At 43.1% G+C, this 21,287-nt stretch overlaps 2 protein-coding genes across 3 annotated transcripts in view; one reads left to right on the top strand and one right to left on the bottom strand.

Moving 5' to 3' along the window:
- Positions 1–21,287, bottom strand: part of LOC121550003 (acyl-CoA dehydrogenase family member 11) — a 99,327-nt gene that overhangs the window by 28,913 nt on the left and 49,127 nt on the right. The window lies entirely within an intron of this gene.
- On the top strand, positions 1,808–11,462 carry LOC121550005 (atypical chemokine receptor 4-like). The gene is made up of 2 exons (XM_041862054.1): positions 1,808–1,898; positions 9,479–11,462. The coding sequence occupies exon 2, from the start codon at positions 9,501–9,503 to the stop codon at positions 10,632–10,634; it is 1,134 nt and encodes a 377-aa protein (XP_041717988.1). The 5' UTR covers positions 1,808–1,898; positions 9,479–9,500; the 3' UTR covers positions 10,635–11,462.

The following is a 21,287-nucleotide window of genomic DNA, read 5'->3' as shown; positions in this document are numbered from 1 at the left end:
TGTGGAGATTGCATGGCCGTGTGCTCGATTTTATACACCTGTCAGCAACGGGTGTGGCTGAAATAGCCGAATCCACTAATTTGAAGGGGTGTCCACATACTTTTGTATATATAGTGTAAGTGATTAACAGTAAAAACGACTGGTAAAGACAGAGGAAAGCAGAGGGTGAGCCCCACTGGCATGTCCCGAACAAGTCCTCACATACCCACACTGCGCCCAGAATGAAAACAAACCAGAACGTCCCCTGGGAGAAGGAGAATGGAATGTCTGGAAGCCCGTTCCCACCACACACACACACAAAATAAAAAAACATTTTTGACTACAAGTTTCATTATTAAATATGTATGTCATAATTAGGAGAAGTGTGATCAGAGAGAGAGCTAAACAGGACTTGGGTAGAACTAGCTCTGGTCCATGGTGTTAAATGCGGCTTGCTGCCGCTGAGCCAGTCGCATGTATCGCCCTGGATCAGAGCTAGAACCTTGGGTAAGCTATTCCCAAATAACTATAATAACTAATCATACAATGAGTGCACAAAACATTAGGAACCTGGATTCACCAGTTCATGACATAGACTGACCAAGTGAATCCAGGTGAAAGTTATGATCCCTTATTGATGTCACTTATTAAATCCACTTCAATCAGTTCTACATGAAGAGGAGGGGACAGTTTAAAGAAGGATTATTAAGCCTTGAGACAATTGAAACATGAATTGTGTATGTGTGCCATCCAGAGGGTGAATGGGCAAGACAAAAGATTCAAGTGCCTTTGAATGGGATATGGTAGTAGGTGCCAGACGCACCGGTTTGAGTGTGTCAAGAACTGCAATGCTGCTGGGTTTTTCACGCTCAACAGTTTCCCATGTGTATCAAGAATGGTCCACCACCCAGACATCCAGCCAGCTTGACACAACTGTGTGAAGCATTGGAGTCAACATGGGCCAACATTCCTGTGGAACGCTTTCGACACCTTGTAGAGTCCATTCCCGACTAATTAAGGCTGTTCTGAGGGCAAAAGGGGGTCCAACTCAATAGTAGGAAGGTGTTCCTAAGTTTTTGTACACTCAGTGTATACCGAATGGTCTGTTGGGTGGAGAAACGTCATTTGATCAAGACTTTGTAACTGAAGACCATGAATTGGACCTGTTTTTTCTTCTTGTTGTGTAAAATAACATTTTTTATGGACAGGAACAAATTAGCTAATCACAGCACCTCAATAAATGGGATCCTGGTTGTCTTTAACTGCCGATCCAAAACGAATCCCGGAGGTTTAGTTAATAAGACCAAGATGTGGTTTTCTGATGTTTGTTGTTCTTTTTTCACCTCATATTTTATATCCATCCTGTGAAGAGAGGGGAGAGCAGCCAACAGGTCACAAAGCTTAACTCTCCTGTAAATAATAGGCAATTAAAAGCCATTTTTAAATCACAAAAACAAACATTTTATAATTGGCATATAATTAATCTGCAATTACCTCCAAAAAGCCCCGCCAGCTGTGTGCGTGTGTCACTGCTACGCATCAGGAGAATGACCAGTACTGAGGTCAAAATGTAACCATCCCTCTCGATGATGGTGTATACACACGCACACACATCCTCCAGGAGAGACTAGAGCACTTTTGTGCTGCTCTATTATCTAAGACTGAAGAGTGAGCCTTTAGCTCTCTCTCTCACACACACACACACGCACACACACACACACACACACACACAGACGTGCGTGCAGCAGCAGTGAGAGGTGTTCCCAGACTGCGGGTCATTGTAGGGAGTGGAGGTGGAGCATTGGATTTACAAACGGGCTGACAAAAACTATGAGGAGCGCAGTACCATACCACTGGATGTCTCTTCTGGAATAACACTGCCTCAACATCTCTACATCTCCCACAGGAAGACACTGAGGGTAAGACTCAATCACCTCTTTTATTTACTTTTTCAAGGGCACATTTTTTATTTGAAAATGTATTATTTGAAAGTAGTTAAAAGTATTTATGCATAGGCTATGTGAGGATAAACATAATGTTACTTTTGCTTCCATGTTTTTTTCAATTACCTACTGTATATGATTCTAGTGAGGGCAATTACATTTATAGAAAGACTATGACTTGGGTTGCAAAGCTACCGGTAGTTTACCAAAGTTACCAGAATCTTCTGTAATGGCAATTTATGTTAACTTTGGTAATATATACTCAAATAACTTTTACAAAATTATTAATGTATAGAATAAAAATGTTATATACACTGAGTGTACAAAACATTAAGAACACCTGCTCTTTCCATGACATTTTACATTTTAGTCATTTAGCAGACGCTCTTGTCCAGAGCGACTTACAGTTAGTGAGTGCATAACATTTTCATACTGCCCCCCAGTGGGAATCGAACACACAACCCTGGCGTTGCAAGCGCCATGCTACACGGGACTTGTAAAGTGAATCCAGGTGAAAGCTATGATCCCTTATTGATGTCACTTGTTAAATCCACTTCAATCAGTGTAGATGAAGGGGAGGAGACAGGTTAAAGAAGGATTTTCAAGTCCTGAGATATGGATTGTGTATGTGTGCCATTCAGAGAGTGAATGGGCAACACAAAATATTTAAGTGAGTTTATACGGGGTATGGTAGTAGGTGCCAGGCGCACTAGTTTGTGTCAAGAACTACAACACATGTGGGTTTTTCACGCTCAACAGTTTCCTGTGTGTATCCAGAATGGTCCACCACCCAAAGGACATCCAGCTAACTTGACACAACTGGAGTCAACATGGGCCAGCATCCCTGTGTAACGCTTTCACACCTTGTAGAGTCCATGCACTGATGAATTGAGGCTGTTCTGAGGGCAAAAAAACAACAACTCAATATTAGGTAGGTCTTCCTAATGTTTGGTATACTCAGTGTATGTGTCCATATTGTCCATGAGTTTCTAGTAGATATACCATATGGTTCAAGAGAAAATAACCTAATTAATGAAAAAGGCATCTAATCAACAATGGCATTATTTTCAATTAACTCTGCAACTCTTCCAACTATTGTATTTTTTCACAACTTCCACCAGTTTGGCCCCAACACATTTACAACAAAGACATAGTAAAATAAATAAGTGTAAAAAAATATATAACACCAATGGTATTCACTAAGTTGATGGTTTATATTTAGGATAATGTTTTACAGCGTTGTCATTCTATTTTTAATTTTTTAATTGTCGAATTTGTATATATACTGTATATTACATGTGATAGGGCCACACATAGGGCCAGAGATCATTACAGTACCCAAAAAGGCCACTAGATGTCATCTGATAAAATTCTATATATTCCTTGAAAGTTATCACTTAGAAATGTTCCAGTAATATACCCTCCCTTTGCAACCCCAACTATGACTGTTCAGAAGTTCAATTGTCTGAACAGTGATTGTAAGGCCTTTTAAAGTTCAAAGTTCAAAGTTCTGTAGTATGTTTATGATTGAACCTAACCTGATAATTCTCTGAAATGATGGCATATTCAGTCAGACAGAACATCTAAGCCAACACATTAGTTTCAGCTGGTTTTGTTATAATATATTTATATTTTCATATTTCTTTTTGACACAACATGCTCCTTGAGGTTTAATATCTCATGGTTAATCAGAGATGGAATATGAATGTGTTTTTGGCCATAAATCTCAGACAGAGATCTCAACAAGTAGGAGAGAACAGCTGTGACAGCTGAATATTTGAGCTATTTGGACATGATAACATATGTTCTGTACAAACACTGGCAGCTCTACTGCTCATTTCTCTCTCCCGCTAGCAGCAACACGTTGATGGATAGCGTAATAGACCTGGAAGCCATCCTAAATACCTATGTTATTAAACTCAGGCAGCAAAGGAGAAAATGCCTCACCTGTCTTGATTATCTGTTAGAGAGCACATGAATAGCAAACAAATGTGTGATACTGTATCTAGCAAAATGCTGCCCTGTGCAGTCAAACACACACACATACACCTGCTCGTAGAAAAACTCTTGACTAGGGCTGTTACGGTGACCCTATTACTGCCACACCGGTGGTCACGAGTCATGACCCAGTCAAATTCCACGTGACCGTTTAGTCACGGTAATTAGGCTTCTCCAAGCTCTGATGCTGCTGATGGTCATTAGTAGCCTGCTAGTAGCCCGGTACTCAGCACTCTATTGTCCCGCTAATCACTCTGACATAAATGCAAATGTTATCGAAAATCTAATCAAACACTTCATGAGAGCCCATGAGCTCATGCTGCGCAATATTTCTATAGGCTATGCAATTGCGTGAGAAAAAAAGTTACAAAGACGAGGATCCCATCATCTTTCTATAGGCTAGGCCTACTATATTTATTTCTCTACTTTCCTAATATTAAGCATATTGCTTTGCTTTACAGCAGGAGTACAGCCTACCTGGCTGGCATGAAAATGAACCATGGGAAAAGTGTCCCCCATTTGCTATTTAGATTACATGTACAGTGGGGGAAAAAAGTATTTAGTCAGCCACCAATTGTGCAAGTTCTCCCACTTAAAAAGATGAGAGAGGCCTGTAATTTTCATCATAGGTACACGTCAACTATGACAGACAAATTGAAAAAAATCTTTCCAGAAAATCACATTGTAGGTTTTTTAATGAATTTATTTGCAAATTATGGTGGAAAATAAGTATTTGGTCAATAACAAAAGTTTCTCAATACTTTGTTATATACCCTTTGTTGGCAATGACACAGGTCAAAGTTTTCTGTAAGTCTTCACAAGGTTTTCACACACTGTTGCTGGTATTTTGGCCCATTCCTCCATGCAGATCTCCTCTAGAGCAGTGATGTTTTGGGGCTGTCGCTGGGCAACACGGAATTTCAACTCCCTCCAAAGATTTTCTATGGGGTTGAGATCTGGAGACTGGCTAGGCCACTCCAGGACCTTGAAATGCTTCTTACGAAGCCACTCCTTCGTTGCCCGGGCGGTGTGTTTGGGATCATTGTCATGCTGAAAGACCCAGCCACGTTTTATCTTCAATGCCCTTGCTGATGGAAGGAGGTTTTCACTCAAAATCTCACGATACATGGCCCCATTCATTCTTTCCTTTACACGGATCAGTCGTCCTGGTCCCTTTGCAGAAAAACAGCCCCAAAGCATGATGTTTCCACCCCCATGCTTCACAGTAGGTATGGTGTTCTTTGGATGCAACTCAGCATTCTTTGTCCTCCAAACACGACCAGTTGAGTTTTTACCAAAAAGTTATATTTTGGTTTCATCTGACCATATGACATTCTCCCAATCCTCTTCTGGATCATCCAAATGCACTCTAGCAAACTTCAGACGGGCCTGGACATGTACTGGCTTAAGCAGGGGGACACGTCTGGCACTGCAGGATTTGAGTCCCTGGCGGCGTAGTGTGTTACTGATGGTAGGCTTTGCTACTTTGGTCCCAGCTCTCTGCAGGTCATTCACTAGGTCCCCCCGTGTGGTTCTGGGATTTTTGCTCACCGTTCTTGTGATCATTTTGACCCACGGGGGTGAGATCTTGCGTGGATCACCAGATCGAGGGAGATTATCAGTGGTCTTGTATGTCTTCCATTTCCTAATAATTGCTCCCACAGTTGATTTCTTCAAACCAAGCTGCTTACCTATTGCAGATTCAGTCTTCCCAGCCTGGTGCAGGTCTACAATTTTGTTTCTGGTGTCCTTTGACAGCTCTTTGGTCTTGGCCATAGTGGAGTTTGGAGTGTGACTGTTTGAGGTTGTGGACAGGTGTCTTTTATACTGATAACAAGTTCAAACAGGTGCCATTAATACAGGTAACGAGTGGAGGACAGAGGAGCCTCTTAAAGAAGAAGTTACAGGTCTGTGAGAGCCAGAAATCTTGCTTGTTTGTAGGTGACCAAATACTTATTTTCCACCATAATTTGCAAATAAATTCATAAAAAATCCTACAATGTGATTTTCTGGATTTTTTTCTCTCAATTTGTCTGTCATAGATGACGTGTACCTATGATGAAAATTACAGGCCTCTCTCATCTTTTTAAGTGGGAGAACTTGCACAATTGGTGGCTGACAAAATACTTTTTATCCCCACTGTATATGTATGTGTATGTGTATGTATGTATATATATATATATATATATATATATATATATATATATATATATATATATATATATATATACATACAGTGGGGAGAACAAGTATTTGATACACTGCCGATTTTGCAGGTTTTCCAACTTACAAAGCATGTAGAGGTCTGTCATTTTTTATCATAGGTACACTTCACCTGTGAGAGACAGAATCAAAAACAAAAATCCAGAAAATCACATTGTATGATTGTTAAGTAATTAATTTACATTTTATTGCATGACATAAGTATTTGATCACCTACCAACCAGTAAGAATTCTGGCTCTCACAGACCTGTTAGTTTTTCTTCAAGAAGCCCTCCTGTTCTCCACTCAATACCTGTATTAACTGCACCTGTTTGAACTTGTTACCTGTATAAAAGACACCTGTCCACACACTCAATCAAACAGGCTCCATCCTCTCCACAATGGCCAAGACCAGAGAGCTGTGTAAGGACATCAGGGATAAAATTGTAGACCTGCACAAGGCTGGGATGGGCTACAAGACAATAGGCAAGCAGCTTGGTGAGAAGGCAACAACTGTTGGCGCAATTATTAGAAATTGAAAAGTTCAAGATGACGGTCAATCACCTTCGGTCTGGGGCTCCATGCAAGATCTCACCTCATGGGGCATCAATGATCATGAGGAAGGTGAGGGATCAGCCCAGAACTACACGGCAGGACCTGGTCAATGACCTGAAGAGAGCTGGGACCACAGTCTCAAAGAAAACCATTAGTAACACACTACGCCCGTCATGGATTAAAAATCCTGCAGCGCACGCAAGGTCCCCCTGCTCAAGCCAGCGCATGTCCAGGCCCGTCTGAAGTTTGCCAATGACCATCTGGATGATCCAGAGGAGGAATGGGAGAAAGTCATGTGGTCTGATGAGACAAAAATAGAGCTTTTTGGTCTAAACTCCACTTGCCATGTTTGGAGGAAGAAGAAGGATGAGTACAACCCCAAAAACACCATCCCAACCGTGAAGCATGGAGGTGGAAACATCATTCTTTGGGGATGCTTTTCTGCAAAGGGGACAGGACGACTGCACCGTATTGAGGGGAGGATGGATGGGGCCATGTATCGCGAGATCTTGGCCAACAACCTCCTTCCCTCAGTAAGAGCATTGAAGATGGGTCGTGGCTGGGTCTTCCAGCATGACAACGACCCAAAACACACAGCCAGGGCAACTAAGGAGTGGCTCCGTAAGAAGCATCTCAAGGTCCTGGAGTGGCCTAGCCAGTCTCCAGACCTGAACCCAATAGAAAATCTTTGGAGGGAGCTGAAAGTCTGTATTGCCCAGTGACAGCCCCGAAACCTGAAGGATCTGGAGAAGGTCTGTATGGAGGAGTGGGCCAAAATCCCTGCTGCAGTGTGTGCAAACCTGGTGAAGACCTACAGGAAACGTATGATCTCTGTAATTGCAAACAAAGGTTTTTGTACCAAATATTAAGTTCTGCTTTTCTGATGTATCAAATACTTATGTCATGCAATAAAATGCAAATGAATCACTTAAAAATCATACAATGTGATTTTCTGGATTTTTGTTTTAGATTCTGTATCTCACAGTTGAAGTGTACCTATGATAAAAATTACAGATCTCTACATGCTTTGTAAGTAGGAAAACCTGCAAAATCGGCAGTGTATCAAATACTTGTTCTCCCCACTGTATATGCGAGAAAATAAAACAACAACAGACAATTACATTGAGTTGAGTTGAGTTTGAGTTTATTTTTACAGGGACAGTGCACATTAATCAATGTTTCAGTAAAAGTGCCGGTTTTCGCCAGCCGGCTAATTTTCAACCGCAGTCCCTGGGTTGATGGAAGTTACAATCTATCTGCAATATTAAAGCTGATCTACCCCCTAAAAAATAAAAAAATAAAAAAGTGAGTTTAAAGATTAGTCAGATTTTTCTGGGATAGTCACTATGTCCAGGGGTAAATAATTTTACAGGGTAAGGAATTTTGTTGTTGTGTTGGGCGTACTAGGGTGCAAGTGACTCCAACTGACAGGTTTTGTGAGAGAAGTCAAGCTAGAGAGATTCCTAACAAGAGGGAGCTTATTGTCTGCATGCATGCGGGTACACACGCACAGGGAGTTTCTTTAGGATAAAAAGAAATGGAATAGAGCTAAGCATAGGCAAAATCCTAGAGGTAAACCTGGTTCAGTCTGCTTTCCAACAGACACCCTGAAACAAATATACCATTCAGCAGGACAATAACATAAAACACAAGGCCAAATATACACTGGAGTTGCTTATCAAGACGACATTGAATGTTCCTGGGTGGCAAGTTACAGCTTTGACTTAAAATCGGCTTTAAAAAATCTATGGCAAGACTTGAAAATGGCTGTCTAGCAATGATCAACAACCAACTTGACAGAGCTTGAATAATCTTTTTAAGAATAATGTGAAAATATTTTACAATACAGGTGTGCAAAGCTCTTAGAGACTTACCCAGATAGACATTAATCGCTGCCAAAGGTGATCCTAACATGTATTGACTCAGGGGTGTGAATACTTTATGTAAGTGAGATATTTCTGTATTTCTAAAAACATGTTTTCACATTGTCATTTTGGGGTATAATAATCCATTTTTTATTCAGGCTGTAACAACAACATTTTGAATAAGTCAAGGGGTATGAATAGTCACCTTGTCAAAGGAATTTTACAGGGTAAGGAATTTTGTTGTTGTGTGGGGCGTACTTGTGTGCAAGTGATTCCAACTGACAGGTTTTGTGAGAGAAATCAAGCTAGAGAGATTTTTAACAAAAGGGAGCTTATTGTCTTATCGTATGCGGGTATGCGTACACACGCACACCAGTGGAGGCTGCTGAGAGGAGGACGGCTCATAATAATGGCTGGAACGGAGCAAATCAAATGGCATCAAGCACATGGTTTCCATGATATTTGATACCATTCCACTAATTCCGCTCCAACCATTACCACGAGCCAGTCCTCCCCAACACACACACACACTCCTCACCCTGTCAAGCATTAGCCACAAAATCTACCCACATCATCCCAACAACCCCTACGGGTCAGAAAGAGGGACAAAAAGCAGTGAGGGGGGGAAGGATAACAAAAACCTATAGTTGTTGACAACTTGGATCGTCATGCTGTTATTGGCTTTAAGTGCATTACAACTTCCAGATGGATGGCCATTCTCCTTTCCTAATAGATGTTTTCAGATAAAATACATATTTCATATTATTTTATACATTCTGTCCAAAATATGTGAAAAGAGAATCATCATTTTATCCAGCAAGCCTTGTCTATAACAAAAAAATTGATCTTGTCAACAGATCTCTTTTAAGTTAATACAATGCAGCAGCATAGACTAAACTGACTTGACGTCATTCCTAACATGTCATGTTCCTTTAGTCCCTTATTTCTCAGAAAACAGATGGAGGAAGAGGACTACGACTATGACAACTCCAGCTCCAACGACAGTGACTACCACGATGACTACCACTCGGTATGCGACAAAGCGGAGGTGCGTTCTTTCGGCCGTCTCTTCCTGCCCGTGGTCTACGCCTTGGCCCTGGTGGTGGGTGTGGCAGGCAACGCTCTGGTCGTGGTGGTGTATGCGTCGCCGCGGCGACTGCGGACGCTGACAGACGTGTGTATCCTGAATCTTGCCGTGGCCGATTTACTACTTCTTTTCACGCTGCCCTTCTGGGCTGCCGACGCCGTGCACGGCTGGCGGATCGGCGTGGCTGCCTGCAAGCTCACCTCCTTCCTCTATGCCACCAACTTCAGCTGTGGCATGCTGCTGCTAACCTGCGTTAGCGTGGACCGCTACCGTGCACTGGCCCACAACGCTGGAGGCCTCGCCGCGAGTGGCCCGCGGGCCAGGAGACAGTGGATAATAGTGTGTGCCGTGGTGTGGGCCATGGCAGTTTGCCTGGGCCTGCCTGACATGGTGTTCTCCACGGTGATGCCCACGTCTCATCGTCTAGCCTGCATGGCCGTCTATCCCCTCAGCATGGCTCGGCTGACCAAGGCTGCCCTGGAGCTGCTGGAAGTGCTGCTGAGCTTCCTGCTGCCCTTCCTGGTCATGGTGGTGTCTTACTGTTGGGTGGGCCTGGCGCTGGTTAGGGTCGGAGCCGGGGTGTGCAGGGAAAGGAGGAGGCGGGCCGTCCGGGTGCTGCTGGCCGTGGTGGGGGTGTTCCTGCTCACCCAGCTGCCCTACAACCTGGTGAAGCTGTGGCGGACGCTGGACGTCATCTACGGCCTGGTGACCGACTGTGACCTCAGTAAGGGTCTGGACCGGGCTCTCCAGGTGACGGAGAGCCTGGCGCTCACACACTGCTGCTTCAACCCAATACTCTACACCTTTATAGGCTCCTCCTTCAGAGGACACGTCATCAGGGTCACTAAGTGCCTCGGACAGCGCCTCGGGGGGAGGTGGTGTGTTGGTCGCCACGGCAACGAGGAGCGGACATTGGAGATCTCGCTAAATACACATACCCCAGCCAGGCAAACACACTCACACTCTGTCTCGGAGGACGAGGACACCAGCACCTTCACCATCTAACATGTCTAAAACTCAGAACTCTTATTATGGCGAGAGTGGTTTACCATAGTAATCATGGTGACCGTGAGGGCTAATGCATAACACTTCTATTGACTTTTATGAAAATACTTAAAGGGGCAATCTGGGATTCAAACAACAACACAGCAGCCAAACAAGCTTATATTTGGGGTTATTTTGGGGTAAGAGTTGAACTAAGCTCATGAGGCATTTATAAGTTACATTATTCACAAATAAATGGCTATATCATTAATTTAAAGGTCCAAAAATGAATGTACCAATCACAGATTGCCCCTTTTAAGCAGTTGCTCTATACCAGCATTTCTAGAATCCTTTGCAATACATAGATAATAGTTAAGTACCTTAGACATCTAGATAAATCTGTATTTGTATAAGTAAATAATATATTATACTGTATTTAGTCAATCTTTAGTATAGCGGAATCTTGTGTAAATAAAACAAGTTGTTATTATGTGACCCCCCACTATTTCCCATATATGAAAACATCTTAAATAAATCTCAAAATGAGAAGGAATGGCAAAAAGAATGGCAAACGTGAGAAGGAATGGCTCTCTCAAGCTAAATCTCTCATGTTATTATCTCATCTTCAATTCAACCTCACACAGCCATGGTGCCTGCAGATCAGAAGCATATGATTTCAATGTATTCTGTGGCTTTGGGAGAGAAGAAAGCAGGCAGTCTGATTGCACAGCGGGTTGCCAGAGAGAAAAGCTGGAGAGATCCGCAAAACAAAGACAGAGAAATCGACAGGGAGTGAGAGAGAGAGAGAGTGGTTGAGAGCGAGGGAGATAGGTAGAGGGAGAGAGAGAGAGAGAGAGAGAGAGAGAGGTAGAGAGAGCGAGAGAGAGAGCGAGAGCGAGAGTGAGAGCGAGAGAGAGATGAGCGAGAGAGGGAGGGAGGGAGGGGGGAGGGAGGGAGGGCTTCCATCCGGCCATCACACAGGCAGGAAGACAGTACACAACCAGCGGGCTTCTCTTTAAGGGTTCAGTCTCTAATGGCACCCTATTCCCTACATAATGCATTACTTTTGACCAGAGCCCTATTGGCCCAGGTCAAAAGTAGTGCACTATATAGTGAATAGGGTGCCATTTGGGACACATGCCCATGAAGAGGATTCCAGCATTTAAATTACCTTGCCTGTCCTCTCATGTTTCCCCCATTTAAATAATCTGGGCTTAAAAATGCAATAGAGGTTGTTGTTGAGTGCAATGCATAAAACAGTGGTGAACCATTTCAGTATGGCCATTTATCCTCTTCCTTAAAACTCCTCTTCAAAGAGGACTTTTATCTTAAACTCTTTGAAATCGATAGGGCACATCATATCACATTTAACTCTAGCGGGCTCCAAACTCCTTTGACAAAATGGTGAATATATATTTAAAAAAAGAAAAGCAAATGTATCCCATGAATAACAAATTGTCCCTCCAAAGCATAGTCAGATGCATTGTGTGGTGTGGAGAGTTAAACAGTGTCTCTTTGAAAACCTTTTTACACCACCACAGGAATGATTCAGAGGATCTTCTGAAAGCGGACAAACTCCCCAGAACTGGAGCCACCACAGATTGTCCCTTGATCATGAACACTAGCTAATGTCCTCAGTGTTTACCTCCTATTCTCTTACAGGATCTGTTAGTCAGACTGTTCTCTCTGCTACTGCACGGCATGCGGTACCGGAGCACCAAGTCTAGGTCCAAAAGGCTCCTTAACAGCTTCTACCCCCAAGCCATTAGACCGCCGAACGATTAATCAAATGGCCACCTGGACTATTTACATTGACACCCCCCACTTTGTATTTACACTGCTGCTACTCGCTGTTTATTACCTATGCATAGTCACACTTACCCCTACCTACATGTACAAATTACCTCGACTAACTTGTACCCCCGCACATCGACTCGGTACCTGTACCCCTTGTATATTTGTATTTCCTGGTGGCGCAGTGGTCTGTGCCACTAGAGATCCTGGTTCGAATCCAGGCTCTGTCGTAGCCGGCCGCGACCGGGAGACCCATGGGGCAGCGCACAATTGGCCCAGCGTCGTCCAGGGTAGGGGAGGGAATGGCCGGCAGGGATGTAGCTCAGTTGGTAGAGCATGGCGTTTGCAACGCCAGGGTTGTGGGTTCGATTCCCACGGGGGGCCAGTATGAAAAATAATGTATGCACTCACTAACTGTAAGTCGCTCTGGATAAGAGCGTCTGCTAAATGACGTAAATGTAAATGTATATAGCCTCGTTATTGTTATTTTATTGTGTTACTTTGTAATTTAATTTTTTACTGTAGTTTATTTAGTAAATATTTTCTTAACTACATTTCTTGACCTGCATTGTTGGTTAAGGGCTTGTAAGTAAACATTTAATGGTAAGGTTGTATTCGGCGCATGTGACAAATAAAATTTGATTTGATATCATCTCCACTGTAATGACTGGGTCTGTGTCCCAAATGGCACCCTACTCCCCTCGGAAAGTATTCAGACCCCTTTACTTTTTACACATTTTGTTAAGTTACAGCCTTATTCTAAAATTTATAAAAACCTTTTTTTCCCTCATCAATCTACACACAATACCCCATAATCACAAAGCAAAAATAGGTTTTTCGAAATTTTTGCAAATGTATTACAAAAAACACCTGAAATATCACATTTACATAAGTATTCAGACTCTTTACTCAGTACTTTGTTGAAGCACCTGTGATGGAAATGTTAATGTTGGTGTTTTCTATTCTATACATTTCTATGTTCTATTCATGTGCTGTTCTAATAACCAATTTCTGTGTTCATGCAAGTGACTGATTGGACGAATCCTCACTTATCAGTATCTGCAATTTGGCAGTACGCCCAGACCTTGATTTGAGAACGTGAGGAGAAAGATATCTCGGTTTCAAGGTCTCAGCTTAGAGAGAAGAAGCCTCGTGAGGTATTGGTCTGTCACATGTTATGAACCAGTATTGGTCGGTCACATGAATGAAACAAAACGCTAATGATTAATTAATTATGCTAAATCATGCAAATATAACTTGTCTGTGTATAGCCATATATAAGACAACTGCTGGGATTGCCCCAGCAGATCTTCTGACTGATATGTGTACTATGGTGCATTGAGTTGGTTGGAACCTCGCCAGCGTGCTGACAAATAAACTATGATAAATTTAAGATTGACTTTGAGTGTCCCTGTGTAAAATAATTTCCACAACATTTGGAATTTCCACGACACACCTTTGACAGCGATTACAGCATTGAGACTTCTTGGGTAAGCTTGGCACACGTGTATTTGGGGAGTTTCTCCCATTCTTCTCTGCAGATCCTCTCAAGCTCTGTCAGGTTGGATGGGGAGTGTTGCTGCACAGCTATTTTCAGGTCTCTCCAGAGATGTTTGATCGGGGTCAAGTCTGGGCTCTGGCTGGGCCACTCAAGGACATTCAGACACTTGTCCCGAAGCCACTCCTGCGTTGTCTTGGCTGTGTGCTTAGGGTGGTTGTCTTGTTGGAAGGTGAACCTTCGCCCCAGTCTGAGGTCCTGAGCGCTCTGGAGCAGGTTTTCATCAAGGCTCTCTCTGTACTTTGCTCCGTTCATCTTTCCCTTGATCCTGACTAGTCTCCCAGTCTCTGCCGCTGAAAAACATCCCCACAGCATGATGCTACCACTACCATGCTTCACTGTAGGGATGGTGCTAGGTTTCCTCCAGACGTGACGCTTGGCATTCAGGCCAAAGAGTTCAATCTTGGTTTCATCAGATCAGAGAATCTTGTTTCTCATGTCTCAGTCTTTAGGTGCCTTTTTGGCAAACTCCAAGTGGGCTGTCATGTGCCTTTTACTGAGGAGTGGCTTCCTTCTGGCCACTCTACCATAAAGGCCTGATTGGTGGAGTGCTGCAGAGATGGTTGTCCTTCTGGAAGTTTCTCCCATCTCCACAGAGGAACTCTAGAGCTCTGTCAGCGTGACCATCGGGTTCTTGGTCACCTCCCTGACCAAGGCCGTTCTCCCCCGATTGCTCAGTTTGGCCGGGCGGCCAGCTCTAGGAAGTGTCTTGGTGGTTCCAAACGTCTTCCATTTAAGAATGATGGAGGCCACTGTGTTCTTGGTGACCTTCAATGCTGCAGACATTTGTTGGTACCCTTCCCTAGATCTGTGCCTCAACACAATCCTCTCGGAGCTCTACGAACAATTCCTTTGACCTCATGGCTTGGTTTTTGCTCTGACACGCACTGTCAACTGTGGGACCTAATATAGACAGGTGTATGCCTTTCGGAATCATGTCCAATCAATTTAAATTTACAACAGGTGGACTCCAATCAAGTTGTAGAAACATCTCAAGGATGATCAGTGGAAATAGGATACACCAGAGCTAAATTTTGAGTCTCATAGCAAAGGGTCTTAATACTTATGTAAATAAGGTATTTCTGTTTATTATGTTTGATGCATTTGCTAAAATTAAAACAAAACTATTTTCCCTTTTTCATTATGGGGCATTGTGTGTAGATTGCTGAGGATTTTTGTATATTTAATCAATTTTAGAATAAGGCTGTAACGTAACAAAATGTGGAAAAAGTCAAGGGGTCTGAATACTTTCCGAAGGCACTGTAGTGCACTACTTTTGATCAGGGCCCATAGTAGTGCACTATATATGGAATAGGATGCCATTTGGGACACACACAGGGATGTTCGGGTGCTGGGATTGCTGGGGAAACGAATAAGTGAGGTTTGTGGTTGGTTTTGGAGGGATACCCTCAGCAATTCACACAGCAATCTCCTCAACTCCTCCACTATCTCCAAAATCACTGAGAATGACTGATTGGGTGCTGGGTTTTTTGTAATAACTATGCCATGTTAATACGATATCTGAGTGAGAATGACTGCCAAAATGACTGCCAAAATCAATGGGGGCTGCCTGGAGGTCAGGCCCATGGGCACATACCCTGTGTGCCAGGTTGGTATTCGGCCATGATGACTACAAGTTTAGATAGCTGGCTAGACTAACTACCAATCTAAAAAATTTTAGCTGACATGGCTAATTGAGTGACTATCAGTGACTGTCATAACAAGAGAAAAACTGCTGATGCACAACCAAATTTCGAAATAGTAAGTTGAAACCCAGACTGAGTTCCCCCATCAAAATAATTGTTATTATAATTGTTATTTCATATGTCACATATGCCTGGAACCGGCCATACATGAGGGACTTTAACCTGAAAGCTGGCTAGAGACTAGACGATTTTTGGCCTGTCTGCAGGCTCCCAGTGAGCACTTCTAACAATTCCGAAGGTGCCTGTTGAACCAATAATCGATCCACTCTACTGAGGTAGAGTCTCTAGGTGTAAGCCTCATACTGATAACCAGCTAAGTACGATTAGGCTTGACTGACTAGTTAAATGTGAGATATTAAATCCGATATTAAGATTGAAAAGAGCTTAAGGGTGTGTCAGGTCAGCAAAAGTGAAAGAATACACCCTAAACCACGTGTCAAACACAAGACCCACGGGGCTGAATCCCGCCAATGACACATTTCTATCCAGCCTGCGCAATGATTTGGGTTGTCAATTCATTTTGGTCCGCATCAATACCGTCCGCCATACGCTGCACTACAAGTCACAGAAAGCACTGCCAACATGCTGCACGCCAAACAGCAGTGCATCATCACACACACACCCTTCCTCCCAGACCCCCACATACACCTACACACGAGCCAGCCAGTGCACTGTATCAAATCATCACTAATGGCACTGACCGAATCTTCTACCAGACCGAAAGTTTAAACGTGTTGTAGGCTAAATGTCCATGCCAAGTTTAGGTTCCAAAGGGTCATTGCTGTAGCCTACAGAACATGTAATCTTGGTTGTCAAAAAGTTATAAGACAAAGGATTCACACGCAGGGTACAGTATAAATTACTACAAAAGGACAATAGGACACACAAGCGAGTATAAATGAGACAACAGTTGAGTCATCTTCTTGATGAAATTACAGCCTGATGCGCCAACTGCGCTGCTTTCGTGTGTTCCGTTTACAGCGTGCAGCGGAGGGAACGTGTACAGACGCATGTGACAGTCCTAGCTAGGCTACTAAAGTGTTGCAGTCTGGCTTCGGTTTTTTAAGCTTGACAATGAATAGCCAAAAATCTAAACCTGCAACAAAACACCATGCAAAGGAGAAACATTTAGCCTTATTACAGCAACATTTGAGCAGTAGCCTAGGCTGGCTACTCAGCTACAATACATTTTGAGTGCACCATACAGCAATGCTGCATTCAACTGCACCGGTGATCCATGCAGTGCAAAGAAAATTATGAAAAACATGTTTTCAGTTTAAATGTTACAACAACCTAGCTAAGTTTTTGTTATTTGGACTTGTTAAATACTTTTTGATTAGGGTCACAGCATATTATGCACACCTGCAAGCATAGCAGCAAAGGCTGGACAAATATTATTTGTTTTAATATGTTAAAATACTATATACAGTGAGGGAAAAAAGTATTTGATCCCCTGCTGATTTTGTACGTTTGCCCACTGACAAAGAAATGATCAGTCTATAATTTTAATGGTAGGTTTATTTGAACAGTGACAGAATAACAACAAAAAAATCCAGAAAAACGCATGTCAAAAATGTTATAAATTGATTTGCATTTTAATGAGGGAAATAAGTATTTGACCCTCTCTCAATCAGAAAGATTTCTGGCTCCCAGGTGTCTTTTATACATGTAACGAGCTGAGATTAGGAGCACACTCTTAAAGGGAGTGCTCCTAATCTCAGCTAGTTACCTGTATAAAAGACACCTGTCCACAGAAGCAATAAATCAATCAGATTCCAAACTCTCCACCATGGCCAAGACCAAAGAGCTCTCCAAGGATGTCAGGGACAAGATTGTAGACCTACACAAGGCTGGAATGGGCTACAAGACCATCACCAAGCAGCTTGGTGAGAAGGTGACAACAGTTGGTGCGATTATTCGCAAATGGAAGAAACACAAAAGAACTGTCAGTCTCCCTCGGCCTGGGGCTCCATACAAGATCTCACCTCGTGGAGTTGCAATGATCATGAGAACGGTGAGGAATCAGCCCAGAACCACACGGGAGGATCTTGTCAATGATCTCAAGGCAGCTGGGACCATAGTCATCAAGAAACAATTGGTAACACAATACGCTGTGAAGGACTGAAATCCTGCAGCGCCCGCAGGGTCCCCCTGCTCAAGAAAGCACATATACAGGGCCATCTGAAATTTGCCAATGAACATCTGAATGATTCAGAGGAGAACTGGGTGAGAGTGTTGTGGTCAGATGAGACCAAAATCGAGCTCTTTGGCATCAACTCAACTCGCCTTGTTTGGAGGAGGAGGAATGCTGCCTATGACCCCAAGAACACCATCCCCACCGTCAAACATGGAGGTGGAAACATTATGCTTTGGGGGTGTTTCTCTGCCAATGGGACAGGACAACTTCACCGCATCAAAGGGACGATGGACGGGGCGATGTACCGTCAAATCTTGGGTGAGAACCTCCTTCCCTCAGCCAGGGCATTGAAAATGGGTCGTGGATGTGTATTCCAGCATGACAATGACCCAAAACACACGGCCAAGGCAACAAAGGAGTGGCTCAAGAAGAAGCACATTAAGGTCCTGGAGTGGCCTAGCCAGTCTCCAGACCCTAATCCCATAGAAAATCTGTGGAGGGAGCTGAAGGTTCGAGTTGCCAAGCGTCAGCCTCGAAACCTTAATGACTTGGAGAAGATCTGCAAAGAGGACTGGGACAAAATCCCTCCTGAGATGTGTGCAAACCTGGTGGCCAACTACAAGAAACGTCTGACCTCTGTGATTGTCAACAGGGGTTTTGCCACCAAGTACTAAGCCATGTTTTGCAGAGGGGTCAAATACTTATTTGCCTCATTAAAATGCACATCAATTTATAACATTTTTGACATGCGTTTTTCTGGATTTTTTTGTTGTTATTCTGTCTCTCACTGTTCAAATAAAACTACCATTAAAATTATAGACTGATCATGACATTGTCAGTGGGCAAACACACAAAATCAGCAGGGGATCAAATACTTTTTTCCCTCACTGTACATCATCCGATGTACATAAGTGGACATTATAAACGGCCATAATCTTTCTAATAAAACAATGGCCAGTTTTGGTCGCAGTTGTCTGCATGTTTTTTTTTGTTGTAAAAAATATATATATCAACGTCTGGCCCGCGAATTCGCTATGATTTTTCAATATAGCCAGAATGCTGATTGAGTCTGACACTTCCGCCCTAAACCGTCAAGTGTGGTTAGAGTGTAGGTAAACAAGTAGACGAATCTATACTGTATCTATATATACAGTGGCTTGCGAAAGTATTCACCCCCCTTGGCATGTTTCCTATTTTGTTGCCTTACAACCTGGAATTAAAATGGATTTTTGGGGTGTTTGTATCATTTGATTTACACAACATGCCTACCACTTTGAAGATGCAACATATTTTTTATTGTGAAACAAACAAGAAATACTTGAGCGTGCATAACTATTTACCCCCCCAAAGTCAATACTTTGTAGAGCCACCTTTTGCAGCAATTACAGCTGCAACTCTTGGGGTATGTCTCTATAAGCTTGGCACATCTAGCCACTGGGATTTTTGGCCATTCTTCAAGGCAAAACTGCTCCAGCTCCTTCAAGTTGGATGGGTTCCGCTGGTGTACAGCAATCTTTAAGTCATACCACAGATTTTCAATTGGATTGAGGTCTGGGCTTTGACCTGGCCATTCCAAGACATTTAAATGTTTCCCCTTAAACCACTCGAGTGTTGCTTTAGCAGTATGCTTAGGGTCATTGTCCTGCTGGAAGGTGAACCTCCGTCCCAGTCTCAAGTCTCTGAAAGACTGAAACAGGTTTCCCTCAAGAATTTCCCTGTATTTAGCGCCATCCATCATTCCTTCAATTCTGACCAGTTTCCCAGTCTCTGCCGATGGTGTTCTCGGGGTGATGAGAGGTGTTGGGTTTGCACCAGACATAGCGTTTTCCTTGATGGCCAAAAAGCTCAATTTTAGTCTCATCTGACCAGAGTACCTTCTTCCATATATTTGGGGAGTCTCCCACATGCCTTTTGGCGAACACCAAACATGTTTGCTTATTTTTTTCTTTAAGCAATGGCTTTTTTTCTGGCCATTCTTCCGTAAAGCCCAGCTCTCTTGGCAGCCCGGCTCTCTTGGCAGGTTTGTTGTGGTGCCATATTCTTTCCATTTTTTAAATAAAGGATTTAATGGTGTTCAACGTTTCTGATATTTTTTTATAACCCAACCCTGATCTGTACTTCTCCACAACTTTGTCCCTGACCTGTTTGGAGAGCTCCTTGGTCTTCATGGTGCTGCTTGCTTGGTGGTGCCCCTTGCTTAGTTGCGTTGCAGACTATGGGGCCTTTTAGAACAGGTGTACTGAGATCATGTGACACTTAGATTGCACACAAGTGGACTTTATTTAACTAATTATGTGACTTCTGAAGGTAATTGGTTGCACCAGATCTTATTTAGGGGCTTCATAGCTGTAATGAGGTCATGTCATAGTGTTGTGTGACCCATGGGAGAGTTGGTAGATAAGTGGCTTGGTGCCACAGAGTCTGCATTCCTTATGTCAAAGGAGATTACTGATGTTGATCTTAGAATGATTGATGGACAGGATACTGACTTGGGGGTAAAGGGTGATAACATCAAAGAAGGGAATGCCCATTGAGGGTTAGCAGATGTTCGTGAAAAAACTTGTAAACAGAGGGTATATAAGGGAGAGGGGCTCTTTGTTCAAATCAGTTCGAAATAGCGACTAATAAAACATTTGAATTAACTTTCTACAAAGTGTCTAAATACAGTGGGGAGAACAAGTATTTGATACACTGTCGATTTTGCAGGTTTTCCTACTTACAAAGCATGTAGAGGTCTGTCATTTTTATTATAGGTACACTTGAGAGACGGAATCTAAAACAAAAATCCAGAAAATCACATTGTATGATTTTTAAGTAATTAATTTGCATTTTATTGCATGACATAAGTATTTGATCACCTACCAACCAGTAAGAATTCCGGCTCTCACAGACCTGTTAGTTTAACTTTAAGAAGCCCTCCTATTCTCCACTCATTACCTGTATTAACTGCACCTGTTTGAACTCGTTACCTGTATAAAAGACACCTGTCCACACACTCAATCAAACAGACTCCAACCTCTCCACAATGGCCAAGACCAGAGAGCTGTGTAAGGACATCAGGGATAAAATTGTAGACCTGCACAAGGCTGGGATGGGCTACAGGACAATAGGCAAGCAGCTTGGTGAGAAGGCAACAACTGTTGCCGCAATTATTAGAAAATGGAAGAAGTTCAAGATGACGGTCAATCACCCTCGGTCTGGGGCTCCATGCAAGATCTCACCTCGTGGGGCATCAATGATCATGAGGAAGGTGAGGGATCAGCCCAGAACTACATGGCAGGACCTGGTCAATGACCTGAAGAGAGCTGGGACCACAGTCTCAAAGAAAACCATTAGTAACACACTACGCCGTCATGGATTAAAATCCTGTAGCGCACGCAAGGTCCCCCTGCTCAAGCCAGCGCATGTCCAGGCCCGTCTGAAGTTTGCCAATGACCATCTGGATGATCCAGAGGAGGAATGGGAGAAGGTAATGTGGT

This window comes from Coregonus clupeaformis, chromosome 34, assembly GCF_020615455.1.
Source record: "Coregonus clupeaformis isolate EN_2021a chromosome 34, ASM2061545v1, whole genome shotgun sequence".
Lineage (NCBI taxonomy): Eukaryota > Metazoa > Chordata > Actinopteri > Salmoniformes > Salmonidae > Coregonus > Coregonus clupeaformis.
Note: the sequence above shows the minus strand (reverse complement) of the source record. Positions and strands in the feature narration are given on the sequence as shown.

What these genes read in the sequence shown, in the direction of transcription:
- LOC121550005 (XM_041862054.1), top strand. Translation starts at nt 9,501, where the DNA reads ATGGAGGAAGAGGACTACGACTATGACAACTCCAGCTCCAACGACAGT.